Genomic DNA, 13902 nt, shown 5'->3' with positions numbered 1-13902 from the left:
GTACGGCCAGTTTCTTCCCCATTTTTTTCCAAGTAAAGAAACTTTAAAATATTAAATTTCATCTTTTATAGCAACCACTACAAAAACAGAAAAAAAATTACTTTTAGAGTTTTAGTGGTAATTTATTTTATTTTTAATAACAATAAAAATAATCACTAATATATTAACCATCAATTAATTATTAGTCGTCTTATACTTTATCGCTCAAATTTTAGTGACAATTATAACGATATTATTCGATTAAGACTTTTTGATATTGACAAGTATTTTATAACTTGTCACTATAATAAATAATACTAATGATAAATAACAATTGTCAAAAAAAATAATTAAAAGAAATAACAATCATAATATATATTACTACTACTATATTTTGCCACTACAACCTTTTTTTAGTGAGCTCAGAATGTTATTGTAGTTAAAAGAAATTTATATTACTATACCTAAAAATTATTATTTGTTAATATTAAACCGTTATAAAGTATGTAGTTCTAGTCACAAGAAAAAAAATTAAAGTATGTAGTTCTTATCATATATTGTATCTCAATCATCATTATTATAAGTTTTGTGTGGTATATGTATGGATTATTTGTGAAATTGTATAAAATTCCCTAAAAAGAATATAATTGATCTGGATATAGCACAAAACTATACTACTAGATCATCATCATCGCCATATATATTTATATACACTAGAAGAATAATGAACTAGCTAGTGAATGTGAAAATAATTAAAAAATCATGTAATCAAGGGTTCACTCATTTATGAGAATTGAGCGTATTTGATGACTAACTATTCTCTTATAATAAAGCAGTATTAATCAATAGTTTAAACTTTAAACCATTAGTTAAACATACATACACACACACACACACACACACACATATATACAGAGTTTAAGCGAACACTATCTTTTTTTAAAGTGTGAAAATTAAGATTTACGGTAATTTTTAACAACCATTAACCTAACCGACCGTCGTTATATCAGAATTTCGAACCATTTTATTTTACAATAATTTCAAACTGCCGCAATATACCAATTCTAAAATTCGTGACTATTTTAATGTAGTTGTAATATATCAATCACTATTAATTATATTATTGAGGGTATATATCGTAATTTTGATTTAAAAAAAAAACTATTGTGAAAAAGGGTTATGGAAGCAAGTAGCTATTGTAGGTTAACAGCGTCCATAAGGTGTGGTGGGGTTTAGAGGCAACCACCTCCACTCGTGTGGGTTATCTATATATAGATGACGGCAAGGTTCTACCAAATACATGACGATAAAATTCGTTATGTATCTATACATCTAATTATATATATCTTCATAATTGGATGTTAGTATTTGAAGGCATTACATGAAAAATAACACAATATACTTTATCCAAAATTAAAATTATATTAAATAATATTAAACTCATCATCCATTTAGTTAGAAAAATCAACAATATTTCAACTCAATCTACAAACAACGAACTCTCCGCTAAATTAATTTTCATAAGGGGAATGAAGTTGCATAATACACTAATATAAACTTAAATGAGTATATTCTACAAATGTAATGTGAGTATGTCAAGTACTATAAATCGTAGATACTAATTTGTATTAAAAAAATTGACTCATAATTTTTTAAATTAAAAAATAGAATCCTAACTCATGATTTTTTTTTTCAATAATTCAAAATATAAATCATAACTAACAATTTGATTTTTTTTAAATATTGTTTAATAAAATTGTGACTCACGATTTTACTTTTTCAATAAAACACTGTATCAACAAAATTTAATCAAAACTTGCCATATTTTTACAAATCACACCCTAGAGTCCAATATAATAAAGAAAAGAGTGTGATATTTTAGCCCCATAGCTAGCTAATCTCTTTGGAGCATTGTTAAATGGAACTAATCTCTTTGTCCTCAAACACACACGTCTTAGCCCCTATAGCTATAATCCTATAGTCCTATAACCCTTAATTATACTCCTTTTTCTATTTTGCAAAAATATTTAACCCAAGTGCGGTTAGGGTTGTCTTGTCAGCCAAAGGGTTGGATTGGCAAAGAATGTGGGAGACAACCAAAAAACATTTCTAAAGCTACCAACACACTCCAACAGTTGCCACAATTTTTTTAGGTTTTTTGTGGGCCATACCCTAATTTCAACACACACACCTTTTCCCCTTCTTCACACTCCTCACTATATTTATATCTCCCACTTCTTCCACATTCTCTTCACCACTGCCTACCCTTAATTTCTTTTGCTAAACCAAATAAAAAATTAGAGGCTATATATATAGAGCTATTAGACCCGTCTTCTTCCAATCAATTATATTAAGAAGGGTATATATAGTTCAATAATATTCATTGTTGTTACAAAATACATAGAATTATTATGGGTGATTCAGGATCTTCCAAGAGAATGTGGTGCTCAGTGCCAGAAAAGTTTCAGCTGCATGGAGCAATGTTGGCACTTCAATTTGGATATGCTGGCTTCCATGTTGTTTCAAGGGCTGCCCTTAACATGGGAGTTAGCAAGCTTGTTTTTCCAGTTTATAGGAACATCATTGCTTTGCTTCTCCTTCTTCCCTTTGCATACTTCTTGGAAAAGTTAGTATTATTATTAATTATTACTCCTTTAACAAAATTTTTAATGTTATTTCTATACGTATACACTACTAGAATCTTTCGCATTAGCGACAACGTTTACTTACATCTGTCGCTAATTATAGACGGATAAAATTTATCAAAAAATCCGTCGCTAATGCAAAAAAATATAATAGTAATATTTAATTAGAACATTTTACGTTTAATAATGTTTATTATTAATTAATTAAAATTTGTCGTTCGAGACATTTATTTGTTGTATATTTTTATACACATTAATAAAAAATATATAGAGTGGCTAAATTGTTTTTTCTTTTATTTGTTCAGCACTTGTCGGGTATATATAATTAATAATTAATAATTATATTATTTAAGATAATGCTAGTAATTTGATAACATGATTTCGTATTAATGAAACAGGATTACAGCAAATCAAGGTTTCTATTTGCTTGGGTTGGAGAACACATCACCTACCTTCGCTTCAGCAATACAGAACTCTGTTCCAGCCATTACATTTCTCATGGCTGCTATACTCAGGCAATTAATAAATTAATAAAAACTTACCTTACAATAATTAATAAATATTAAATAAGATAAGTTCTGACTGTTTTTGATTAATTTATTTTGATTACTAAATATTTTCGCTATAATTTTAGGATCGAACAAGTGAGACTAAATAGAAAAGATGGAATATCGAAAGTAGTTGGAACAATCCTATGTGTAATTGGTGCAACAGTGATCACACTCTACAAGGGTCCAACAATATACTCTCCAAAACCAACAACAACATTATTATTAACAACAAGATCAACATTAATGGATCCAGTTGATGAGGGCAAAAACTGGACCCTAGGGTGCATTTACCTAATTGGACATTGTTTGTCATGGTCTGGTTGGCTTGTGTTGCAAGCACCTGTTCTCAAGAAATACCCTGCAAGGCTCTCTGTCACTTCATACACTTGCTTCTTTGGATTATTGCAATTCATTCTCATTGCTCTCATTTTTGAAAGAGATTATCAAGCTTGGCTTTTCCATTCTGGTGCTGAAGCCTTCACTATTCTATATGCGGTATAATATAATCTTCCTTTTTATTATTTTTTATGCACTGTATAGTGTTTTACATAATATCTGTCTTTTGGATGATAATTCACGCTATTAATATAAAAGATAGGGTAATTGAATGCACGTATGAAATTATTTTGCACTACAATACATCAAAATTAAATTTTTAATTTTAATACATTAATTATATTCGTACGTTTAAATAATAAATTTAAAAATTAGTTACGTATATGTATGATTGATTGTTCTGTGTACAATGTATTTGCACTGAAAGTATATAAAAATTAAATTGATATTCTATATTTATATATTCACTCTATTAATAATTTATTCCAAAAATGTAAACAGTTAGATAAAAATAAATAAATAAATAAATAAAATTATTAATAGCTTAATTAATTTATATAACAGGGAGTGGTGGCATCAGGAATTGCATTCGCTGTACAAATATGGTGCATTGATAGAGGGGGCCCTGTGTTCGTTGCTGTGTATCAACCTGTTCAGACTTTTGTTGTTGCAATCATGGCTTCCTTTGCTCTTGGAGAAGAGTTCTACTTGGGAGGGTAATTCTCAACTCTTTAATTAATTAGTCTCTTTTAATTTTATTATGCTTTAGTTACTCTTTTAGTCCCCGTAATTTTACTAAATTTTTAATTAGATTTTTATATTTTTTTAATTAAATTTTTACATTACTTTAATTTTGTAATTATGTTATTTTCATATCAAAAACGTTAAAATTAATAAATTTTTTTTAAAAATATATGCGATCAAAAATCTAATTAGATTTTTAATTATGAATAATTTCAATTTCTAAAAAAATATCCAGTTAATTCTAATATTTATTATATTAAAAAAGACTTAATTATTAAATTAAAGTAGTGTAAAAACCTAATTAAAAAAAAACTAACTACAAATTTAATAAAATTATAAGAACCAATAAAATAAGTAAACATTTAATTGTTTATATATACATTTCTCTCTTCGTCTTCATTTCCATTTTGATCTTTAAATATTTAAATGATGATATAATCTAATTAAGATTGTGAATAATTTTGATATATATAGGATCATTGGGGCAGTGCTAATTGTGGTTGGACTCTACCTAGTTTTGTGGGGTAAAAGTGAAGAGAAGAGGATTGCACAACTTGGAATGGCATCAAATAATATTAATGGAGATCATAGCATTATTAGGGCTTCAAGTCATGCCAAAGCATCATCACTCACTCAGCCACTAATCCTCCCTTCATCAACTGACAATCACGTTTAACTTCAACAAAACCCTAATCTCTTCATCAAATTAAACCACAACATTTTCTTGGAACCTAAGAAGAAGAAGAAGAAGAAGATGCTAGTTATACATTACTAGCTAGCACCTTAATTATGTCAAGAAGTTTGTGTGTGTTTCGTGGTTTTTTTTTTTCATCCTTCCTCTCCATTTTGGTTTTTGTTTTATTTTATTTTCCTTTTTTTTTTGTTAATTTAAATATTATAATGTTTTGTTAGTAGGTTATCATTTAGAAGTATATTTTATGGGGATGATTATTGTTGTAATGGAGCATGTCACTTGAAGTGGGGCCATCGAGCCTGAAAATCCCATATGGCTTTTTTATAAAAAAATGTTACTTTACGGTTTGATTAAGGAAATAAATTGTTTATTGTTTTATAATACACATATGGTCATTTTAGTATAATTATATTACGATAATTATATTATTAAAAAAAGTATTACCAAAATATATAAAAAAAATTAAAAATTTAATTTTAATAATAATAATAATAATAAACCAAGTCTGATATTTTTCATTTGGATCAAAATTAATAGGTATTTAGAGATAAAGTAAATTAAATTAAAGATGTTGATTAATTAAGTATAGTTTCTGTGAAAATAAATTATATAAAACCTTATGTTAATACTTCTTGATAGTTTTTCACCTATACTAATTGTTCTTCATATTTTAGTAAGATATGCTACACTTTATCTTGTGTGCATGTGCTAAATTTTGATTAGTTAGACACATAAGAATTATCAAAGATCAGAGACAATAATATTTATCGCTCTAATTAAAGCTAGATAATGATCAACTTTGTATTGTGTTTTGCTAGTAGTTATTACTACCTACAAGAAGACATTAATATAAACGCTAACAATGAGCTATATATATGGCAAGGAAATAAGGACCAATATATATAATTCCAAGGGGATACAATCCAATATTTGTCTATATATTAATTAAATATTGTAAAGACAATGACAAGTTGACAAAGTTCTAGGTGAAAAATTCAAGTATATTCAGCTAATAATTAAAGTTCCCATGATCATATCACTAAAGGCCGATATAAATCATTAGGATACCCATCATCATGTATCTCAAGTTAATTTTTTTGTTGTTGCATTGGATTAAGTACTTATTATTATAAAAATTATAGTTATTAATAAGCTAAATCACTATAAGATTTCGCTCTTTTGTGATGTGTTTTTTTTTATTTAAATTTCCTCCCAATTTTTCAAAATTATATATATCTAAAATAGAAAGTTGCACTCATTATAAATTCCATGTATATCAAAATATTCAGCTCATCAAATTTTATAAGTAACAAATTAGTTCATTTATTCTCTTAAGTAAGTATTAATGTTCGAATTTCGCTTAATATGTGTAACAATTTATTAGCTAACAATAAATTTTTGAATGAAATTTAGATCTATAACAAATCAGTGTGCCAAATTAAAAAATACTGTGAAAAACAATTAACATTGTTAACATTAAACTTACATCTGCTTATTTTTTGAAGGAAAATCTACTTTATTGGGATGATATTTAATTGGTGCTTTTTCTTTTCTGGTGAAACCCAATAATGGCATATTTTTATCTTTTGCTTTACTAGCTGTATGCAAACCTGAAATAGGTGATAAAACTGTTAGGGAAGAATCTTAAAAATATTGATTATGTTCTTGTTCATATATATTAAAATGTTTAAATTTAAATTACTAAGATAAAATCATACAAAAAGATTTACCATGGTAAGCATAATAATAGTAATGGTGCATTGTTGAGGCGAGGCGGAATCACTTTAATTATTTCTTACTTAATTATGAGAATATTGTTTCTGTATTTATCCCTTTGACAGTCTTGTGGATTGATTTTTGACTCGGATCATCGTTGGCATGCACAAAAGGTTACATTCTTTAATTAGTCATAATTTTGTTATGAGATTTATTATGCAAGCTGAATATTGTAGTTTCAACTTTATAATTTTCAAAAACAATTAATTATTGCATTTTTTATTGTGAAAAATTAATAGAAATTTGGTTAAAAGTGGATTTATCAGCTGCTAAAAAGGGTATCAAAGACTTTGATTTTTATGTTAAATAGAACTTGAGGATAAGAGTCTTACCTACTTAATCCAATAGTTCCTCTAAACAAAATGATGGTAATTTTGAGTTGATTCCTATAAAAAGTTAGGAACAGATTTATTTTTAATGATAACGTATTAACTAGTGTGCAATAGATAATGGCGTCAACTTTGAAATTGCAGAAAGAGTTTCAACAAATTCTCAAATCCTAATTGATAAACACTTTACTCTCTATTATATATATAAGGTTACCTCTATAGTAGAGCGTTAAGAATCTTTTGTTTCTTTTTTTTGTTTCATATATAGATATCTATATTTCTTTTTTTTCATAAATGAAATTATCTAACTGAAAAAAAAAAGACCAGATATTGTAACATTTTTTATAATTTATTATTAAAATATTACTATTTTAAAATTAGTTATTTAAATATTACCGTTTTTATATCATTAGAAACAAGTATAATTAAAAATAAAATATCAATTCAATTATCATTGCAATAAAAGAGTGATATCTGAATAATTAATAAAAAAGTATAATATTTTTAATAATAAATTAAAATAAAGTGACATTAAGAAAAGGCCGTTGATGCAAGTTTTTCAACCAGGTAATTGGGCAGGGATCGGAGTCATTCATAATAATTTGGGCTTATGGATTAAGCCTTGAACTCCTAATTGGGCCTCAGAGAAATCGACATGTAATTTTCAAATCTAATGGCAAATGTTGTCCAAGAAAAGAAATCTAATGACAAATAGGGAGTGGAGGTACTTCTCGTGTACACAGGGATGAAGTAGGATAGCATTGTTTGTTAGGCTATTTTTTTTTTGTTTCTCTTTTGGACTTAGACTCTCTTTTTTTCACCTAAGAAGAATCTCACCTAACCAACTTTAGTTGATGTCAGTTCACTTATCTGTTTAAATAAATATTGGGAGATCGAATTAAAAAATATCATGAATAACAAAAAAAAAAAATTTCACCTAACCTCATAACTAATTTGATAAGGGATAATCTGTCCACTAACAATTAAAATGTCACCTTGTGTAATTAAGAATGACAAATCCTTAAATGAAGTTCTGTTCCGTGATAAATTAATTCTTAATCTGTTGGGATGAAAAATATCATAAAAAAAATTAAAATTGTCATTTAACTCTTAATTATTCATTCTATTGGACATCCTAGTTTCTTTGTTAATATTTCTGTCAACTGATAATGATACTATTCTAGTTGTATCGTTAACTGCATACATATTAGTGCTCAATTTGTGTAAGACAAATAACCCCTGCACAATCAGTAAAACACGTGTTTTGCTTGCTTCTAAATTAATACAAGTTCTTCAAAATTTGTTCATGGATTAGAAATTAACCCTAACAAAGAATCATAAGTTGTACAGATTAATCTTCAGCTTTAAAGTGTTATTCGGAGGAATGAGAGGATAATGACGGATAATGATTTCTATAAGAGACACTTAAACTATTATCTATTTTAGGAAGAAATACTTTAATCTCTATTAATTAAAAAAAATATTTAAATTTTTATGCTATTAGCAATTAACATATATATTAACAGATACGTTAAAATATCTGATGAAATGAATGAATAAAAATCAACATGATACTTTAATTTTGTTAGAGAATAATCACCAAAAAAATTTTCGTTAAAGATATATTATCATTTATCAAAATGATTAGAAATCGAAATGAAATTTCACTGAACAAATATGCGATATTTGCTCTTAAATATGTAATAATGTTTTTAATTAATTTTGGGTAAGAGGTTGTCATGCTCATTAGCCAACTTCATTTATATTATTAATATTTTAGGAGAAGTAATTTAATATTAAAATGACTTAATAGAATTTGAAGCGTCTACTAAGGCTTCTTTAGTGCTCTGCTAGGGTTTATAACAGCGCCTATTAAGACTCTTTAATCTGATAAAACTTAACGTGTAGTCTGATCCACCTCTGAGCACCTGATCACTACATTAAGACGCTGTAGTATAGGAGATAAGAAGGAAGAGACTAGCTGGAGGAACCAAAATGCAGAAGATCGCCAGGGAGGGATGATATTTCTTGGAGAAGAAGATATCATAGAAGGGGTTCAGGCCTACGCCAATAGCCTGATAGGTAGACTCTTCACTAATAGACAATTCACAATTGGCACCATGGAGAATGCGTTAACAGCGATATGGGATAAGTCGAAAGGATTCAAAGTTACTGAAATAAAACCTAATGTCTTTCAATTCTTCTTTGATATGGAAGAAGAATTACTAAGAATTGAAAAAGGCTCTCCTTAGCTATTTAAGAATTTCGTTTTACACATTAGACAATAGAATGTCCAGGAGGAGGCTGCTGACAATGTAATATCTGAATTCCTAGTTTGGGTACAATTGTGGGGGGCTCCTGAAAAAGTTCAAAATAATGGAAGCAGGGAGAAAAATAGGAGAAAGCCTGGAGAAGGTGTCTGATTTGGATTTTTTGAGGTTAGGGGAAAAGAAAATATAATCCTCAAGGCTAGGGTTGATATTTGTGGTGAGAAAGAAGTAAAAGACAGCCTGCTAATTGCTGGTCTGGATAAGAAGACCATCAAAATAGGTCTTAGGTATGAAAAGCTAGGCACCATGTGCACTTATTGTGCAAATTTAGGCCACGAGATAAAAAAATGTTCATAATGGTTAGAAGATTCTGCTGTTGGTCATATTCAGAAAAATAAAATTGGAGATTGGGTGAAGTCTGATGAAGTGGGGAGAAGAATTGCAGATAATGAAAGGGAATTTTATAATAAATTAAACTCAGCAAGCTCAATGCTGCCTCACCAAAAAAAAAAAACCATCTCCAGCTTGGCTGATAGAAGGCTTCTCAAAGCTTAGCATGTCAAAATAGGGGGCACAAACTAAGGACCCAACAAGCAGCATGCAGAGGCTAGTGCGAAAGATTCAAATGAAGGCACTGATGATTTTTAGATATCTACAAATGAAACTACATCCCCGATGATTTTAGGCAAAATCCCTATAGCTCAGATTGATGCCAATGGAAATACCAGTAATGCTACTATGGCTGCTAAAAAAGGGAAGACCTCTAGACTGAAGCAAATGGCAAGGGAAGGAGGTAACTACATCAAACAAGCTAGAGAGAAAAGGAGAAGTATGGATAAAGAAAATAATGATCAGCAAAAAAAGTTGTCTTGGTATTAATCAGATTTTGGATGACCAGGTGGAGGGTGCCAGCTTTCAATTGGCACCCAAGGAGATATGAAGCTACTCTGCTGGAACTGTCAGGGTTTGGAAAAATCTCTGACAGTCCATCATCTGAAAGGGATGCCAAGATCCCACTTCCCGGAGTTTGGTTTCTTCTATGAAACTAAGAACCAGGCTTGCAATGTGGACTAAAAATTAAGGGCAGCTGGATTTAGTAACTGGTTTATCGTTGACCTTGATGATGTGGTGGGAGGAATAGCGTTGGCTTGGAGGGAAGGGGTGACAGTGCAGGTTGTGCAATTGGACCAATTATTTATTACAGCAAGAATTACTAATCAGTGTCCTAATGAGAGCTGGGGTTTGATAGGGGTGCACTTAAACACCAATGAGCAGATGTGATCATTGCAATTCTCTCCATTATAGCTGGTTATCCAACAATTCGGATGAAAGATTGTAGTCATCGGAGACTTTAATGCCATCACTTCGCAAGCTGAGAAATTGGGAGGTATTGCTAAATCGGCATCCTCCATCATTGCATTCCACAACTTTATTGATGATGGAACTCTTGTGGACCTAGTGATGGTAGGGAGACCTTTCACTTGGTCAAATAGGCGTCGCAGAGATGATTTAGTACAGGAAAGATTGGATAGGGCCCTCGCTAGGACTGATTGGCTGTCGTTGTACGCTAATTTAGTGGTCCTTAGGCTCTCTGAGTTAGGCTCAGACCATGCCCCACATTTGATAGACTCTAACCCAAGACCAAGGAGCTCTAAAAGACAATTCACGTTCCAAGAGAGATGATGCTCAAAACTTGAGGTGCGATAGATTATATGTGATACTTGGAAAGAAGAAATCTCAGACTCCCCAATATTCATTCTGGCCCAAAAGTTAAAAAGGTGTAGACACCGTCTTGTTCAATGGCAAAAGGAGAGAAATCACAATTCTAAAAAATAGATTGAGCAACTAAACTGTCAGATCGAAGAGCTGAGATCAACAAGCGTGTATGGTGGAGAGGAATTATTGGAACTAGAGCGAAAATTAGAAATAGCCTACCATGATGAAGAGATGTATTGGAAGGCGAAGTCCAGGGTTAAATGGCTTCAGGAAGGGGACCGTAACACTCAATTCTTCTATCAAAAGTTCAAAAACAGGATGAGAAGGAATAGAATTTGGAATCTAGAGAGTGTAAATGGTGAAACAGCAACTACTAATTCAGAAATTGTAGGAGTAGCTAAAGAATATTTTAAGGAGATATTCTCTTCTACATGTGAAACCGATTCGGAGCCTTATTTCACTGACTTTGAACCTAAGGTTATAGCTTCCATGAACCGTAGGCTGCAAAAACCGGTTACTATAGAAGACGTTAAGAGAGCTACTTTCAGTGTGCATCCCCAAAGTGCTCCGAGAGAAGATGGCATGACAGCCAAGTTCATCCAGTGTTACTGGGACATCATTAGCAGTGACTTATTTCGTGCAGTTCAAAGTTTCTATGCAGGTGGAAGACTTCTTAAAAACTTAAACCACACTCATATTTGCCTCATTTCTAAAGTTTGAGATGCTAACAATATGACTCAGGTGAGACCTAGTAGCCTTTCTACGATGGTATATGAAATTATTTCTAAAATTCTGGTTTTTAGACTCCAAGGTTTGATGACAAATTTGGTGAGTCTTAACAAGAGTGCATTTATTAAAGGCCGCTTGATCTCAGATAATATCTTAATTGCACATGAATATATGCATTATCTTAAAAATAAGAGGCAAGGGCTGGAGACTGAAATGGCTGTGAAATTAGATATGAGCAAGGCTTATGATAGAGTGGAATGGCATTTTCTCTGGTTCATGTTAACAAAACTTGACTTTGATGGTACTTTGATTGCTTGGATTCAAGAGTTAGTCACAACTGTTTCTTATTTTGTCGTTGTGGAAGGTCAACCCTATGGTTTCTTTAAACCAAATAGAGGTATCCCTCAAGGAGACCCTCTATCTCTATATCTTTTCTTATTCTGTGCAGAAGGTCCCTCCTTCTTGCTACATAAGGTAGAACAAAACAATCTAATTCAAGGTATTCCAATGTCAAGGAGATGCCCCAGAGTCAATCATCTACTGTTTGCGGATAATTCGATCCTATTTTGCAAAGCTTATACGAAATCGTGCGAGAATATTTTGGAACTCTTACATACATACGATGGTTTTAGTGGACAAAAAGTGAATCTCAACAAATCCTCAGTCTTTTTCAGTCATAATACTCTAGATTTTCACAGAAATAAATGGGCAGCAGCATTAAATATTAACCACATTAGGGCTACAGACAAATACTTAGGCCTTCCTTCTATTGTTAATAAATCTAAAAAAGCTACATTCAGCCTCATCAAGAAGAAGATCAGGAAAGCTACTGTCAGCAGGAGGTCGATATATTCTACTCAAGGCAGTAGGAGAAGCAGTCCCTATATATATACTGTCCTGCTTTAAGCTCCCTAACGCACTCATCTTAGAAATCCATAGTATGCTCTCTCAATTCTGGTGGGGATAGCAAGGTACAAAAAGAAAAAATGGTGTGGATCAGCTGGAATACTATGACCAAACCTAAGAAGGAAGGGGGGCTTGGGATCAAGGACCTCAGAGCACAGAATATAGCCTTATTGGGGAAGCAGTTTTGGCGAATAACAACACAACCAAATTCACTCCTATCTAGAGTTTTAAAAGAAAAGTATTATCGATATTACAATGCATTAAAAGCCAAAGTTGGAAACACACCTTCATGTGGGTGGCGCAGCTTGCTAGAGGGGCGCAAAGTGGTTGAGAAGGGGCTTTCTTGGAGCATTGGTACAGGCTCAAACATAAGAATTTTTGAAGACCCGTGGCTTCCACCTCCCTATCCTTTCTCTGTCCCTCCACAATCAGCTCATCAAGCTACAAATCCAACAATTTTCTGGGTTAAAGATCTGATTACTTCAAACGGCCGGTGAAACACAAATATGATTTAACATGTTTTTACCGAAGACATTAGTAGCAGAATTTTATCAGTACCGATTGAAGAAGATAGAGATAAAATTAAATGGGCCTTGCACAGATCAAACACTTACAATGTTGCTGCAGGCTACCTGATTGCTTACAACATTTTTCATGAGCCCTAGGAGCTTTGCCCTCCAACTCTATGCCTGAGAGACCTATGGACGTCCCTATGGAAGCTCTTAGTTCCCCATAAAATCCAAATCTTTGTCTGGAAAGCTTTCCATGAATGTCTACCAGTCTCCTCTCTTCTCCATCACTGATTCCCATCCACTAGTGAAACCTGCCCTTGCTGTCATGAAACAGAAGAAACTCAGCTTCATTGCTTAGTCAGATGCAAATAAATTTGAGAAATTTGGGAACAATCTCAACTCAATTGGTGCTTACCTGGTTCAGAGGTTCTCGAATTCAGCTCCTGGTGGTTGACGGCAGTTCAAGCGCACGGTAGAACAAGAGGTAAATCGCTGCTGCAACAGATTGCTATAACGCTTTGGTTGATTTGGAAGGAATGGAATAGCTGGTTCTTTGAGGACAAACGCCGCAGTCCAACAAAATAGTAATTTCGGCGAGGAAGCTACTCCAAAAATTACAAGACTTTCTGTGTCACTCTTCTCCTTAGTTCTTATTACCAATGATCACTTTTTTCTTTTGATTTCACACTTTGGTCTGTTCAAATATCTTTTTGGA

At 31.5% G+C, this 13902-nt stretch overlaps 2 protein-coding genes across 2 annotated transcripts; both read left to right on the top strand.

The window, feature by feature from the left end:
- Positions 1–2272: 2272 nt before the first annotated feature.
- On the top strand, positions 2273–5330 carry LOC107493031 (protein WALLS ARE THIN 1). The gene is made up of 6 exons (XM_052262973.1): positions 2273–2609; positions 2930–2934; positions 3023–3139; positions 3259–3670; positions 4076–4227; positions 4730–5330. The coding sequence occupies exons 1-6, from the start codon at positions 2391–2393 to the stop codon at positions 4929–4931; spliced, it is 1107 nt and encodes a 368-aa protein (XP_052118933.1). The 5' UTR covers positions 2273–2390; the 3' UTR covers positions 4932–5330.
- A 7449-nt stretch (positions 5331–12779) lies between these two features.
- LOC110272960 (uncharacterized mitochondrial protein AtMg00310-like) lies at positions 12780–13172 on the top strand. The gene has a single exon (XM_021125745.1). The coding sequence runs from the start codon at positions 12780–12782 to the stop codon at positions 13170–13172; it is 393 nt and encodes a 130-aa protein (XP_020981404.1).
- The last annotated feature ends 730 nt before the right edge of the window (positions 13173–13902 follow it).

Source organism: Arachis duranensis, chromosome 6 (assembly GCF_000817695.3).
Source record: "Arachis duranensis cultivar V14167 chromosome 6, aradu.V14167.gnm2.J7QH, whole genome shotgun sequence".
NCBI lineage: Eukaryota > Viridiplantae > Streptophyta > Magnoliopsida > Fabales > Fabaceae > Arachis > Arachis duranensis.
The sequence above is the reverse complement of the archived record's forward strand: the minus strand, read 5'-3'. Positions and strand labels throughout refer to the sequence as shown.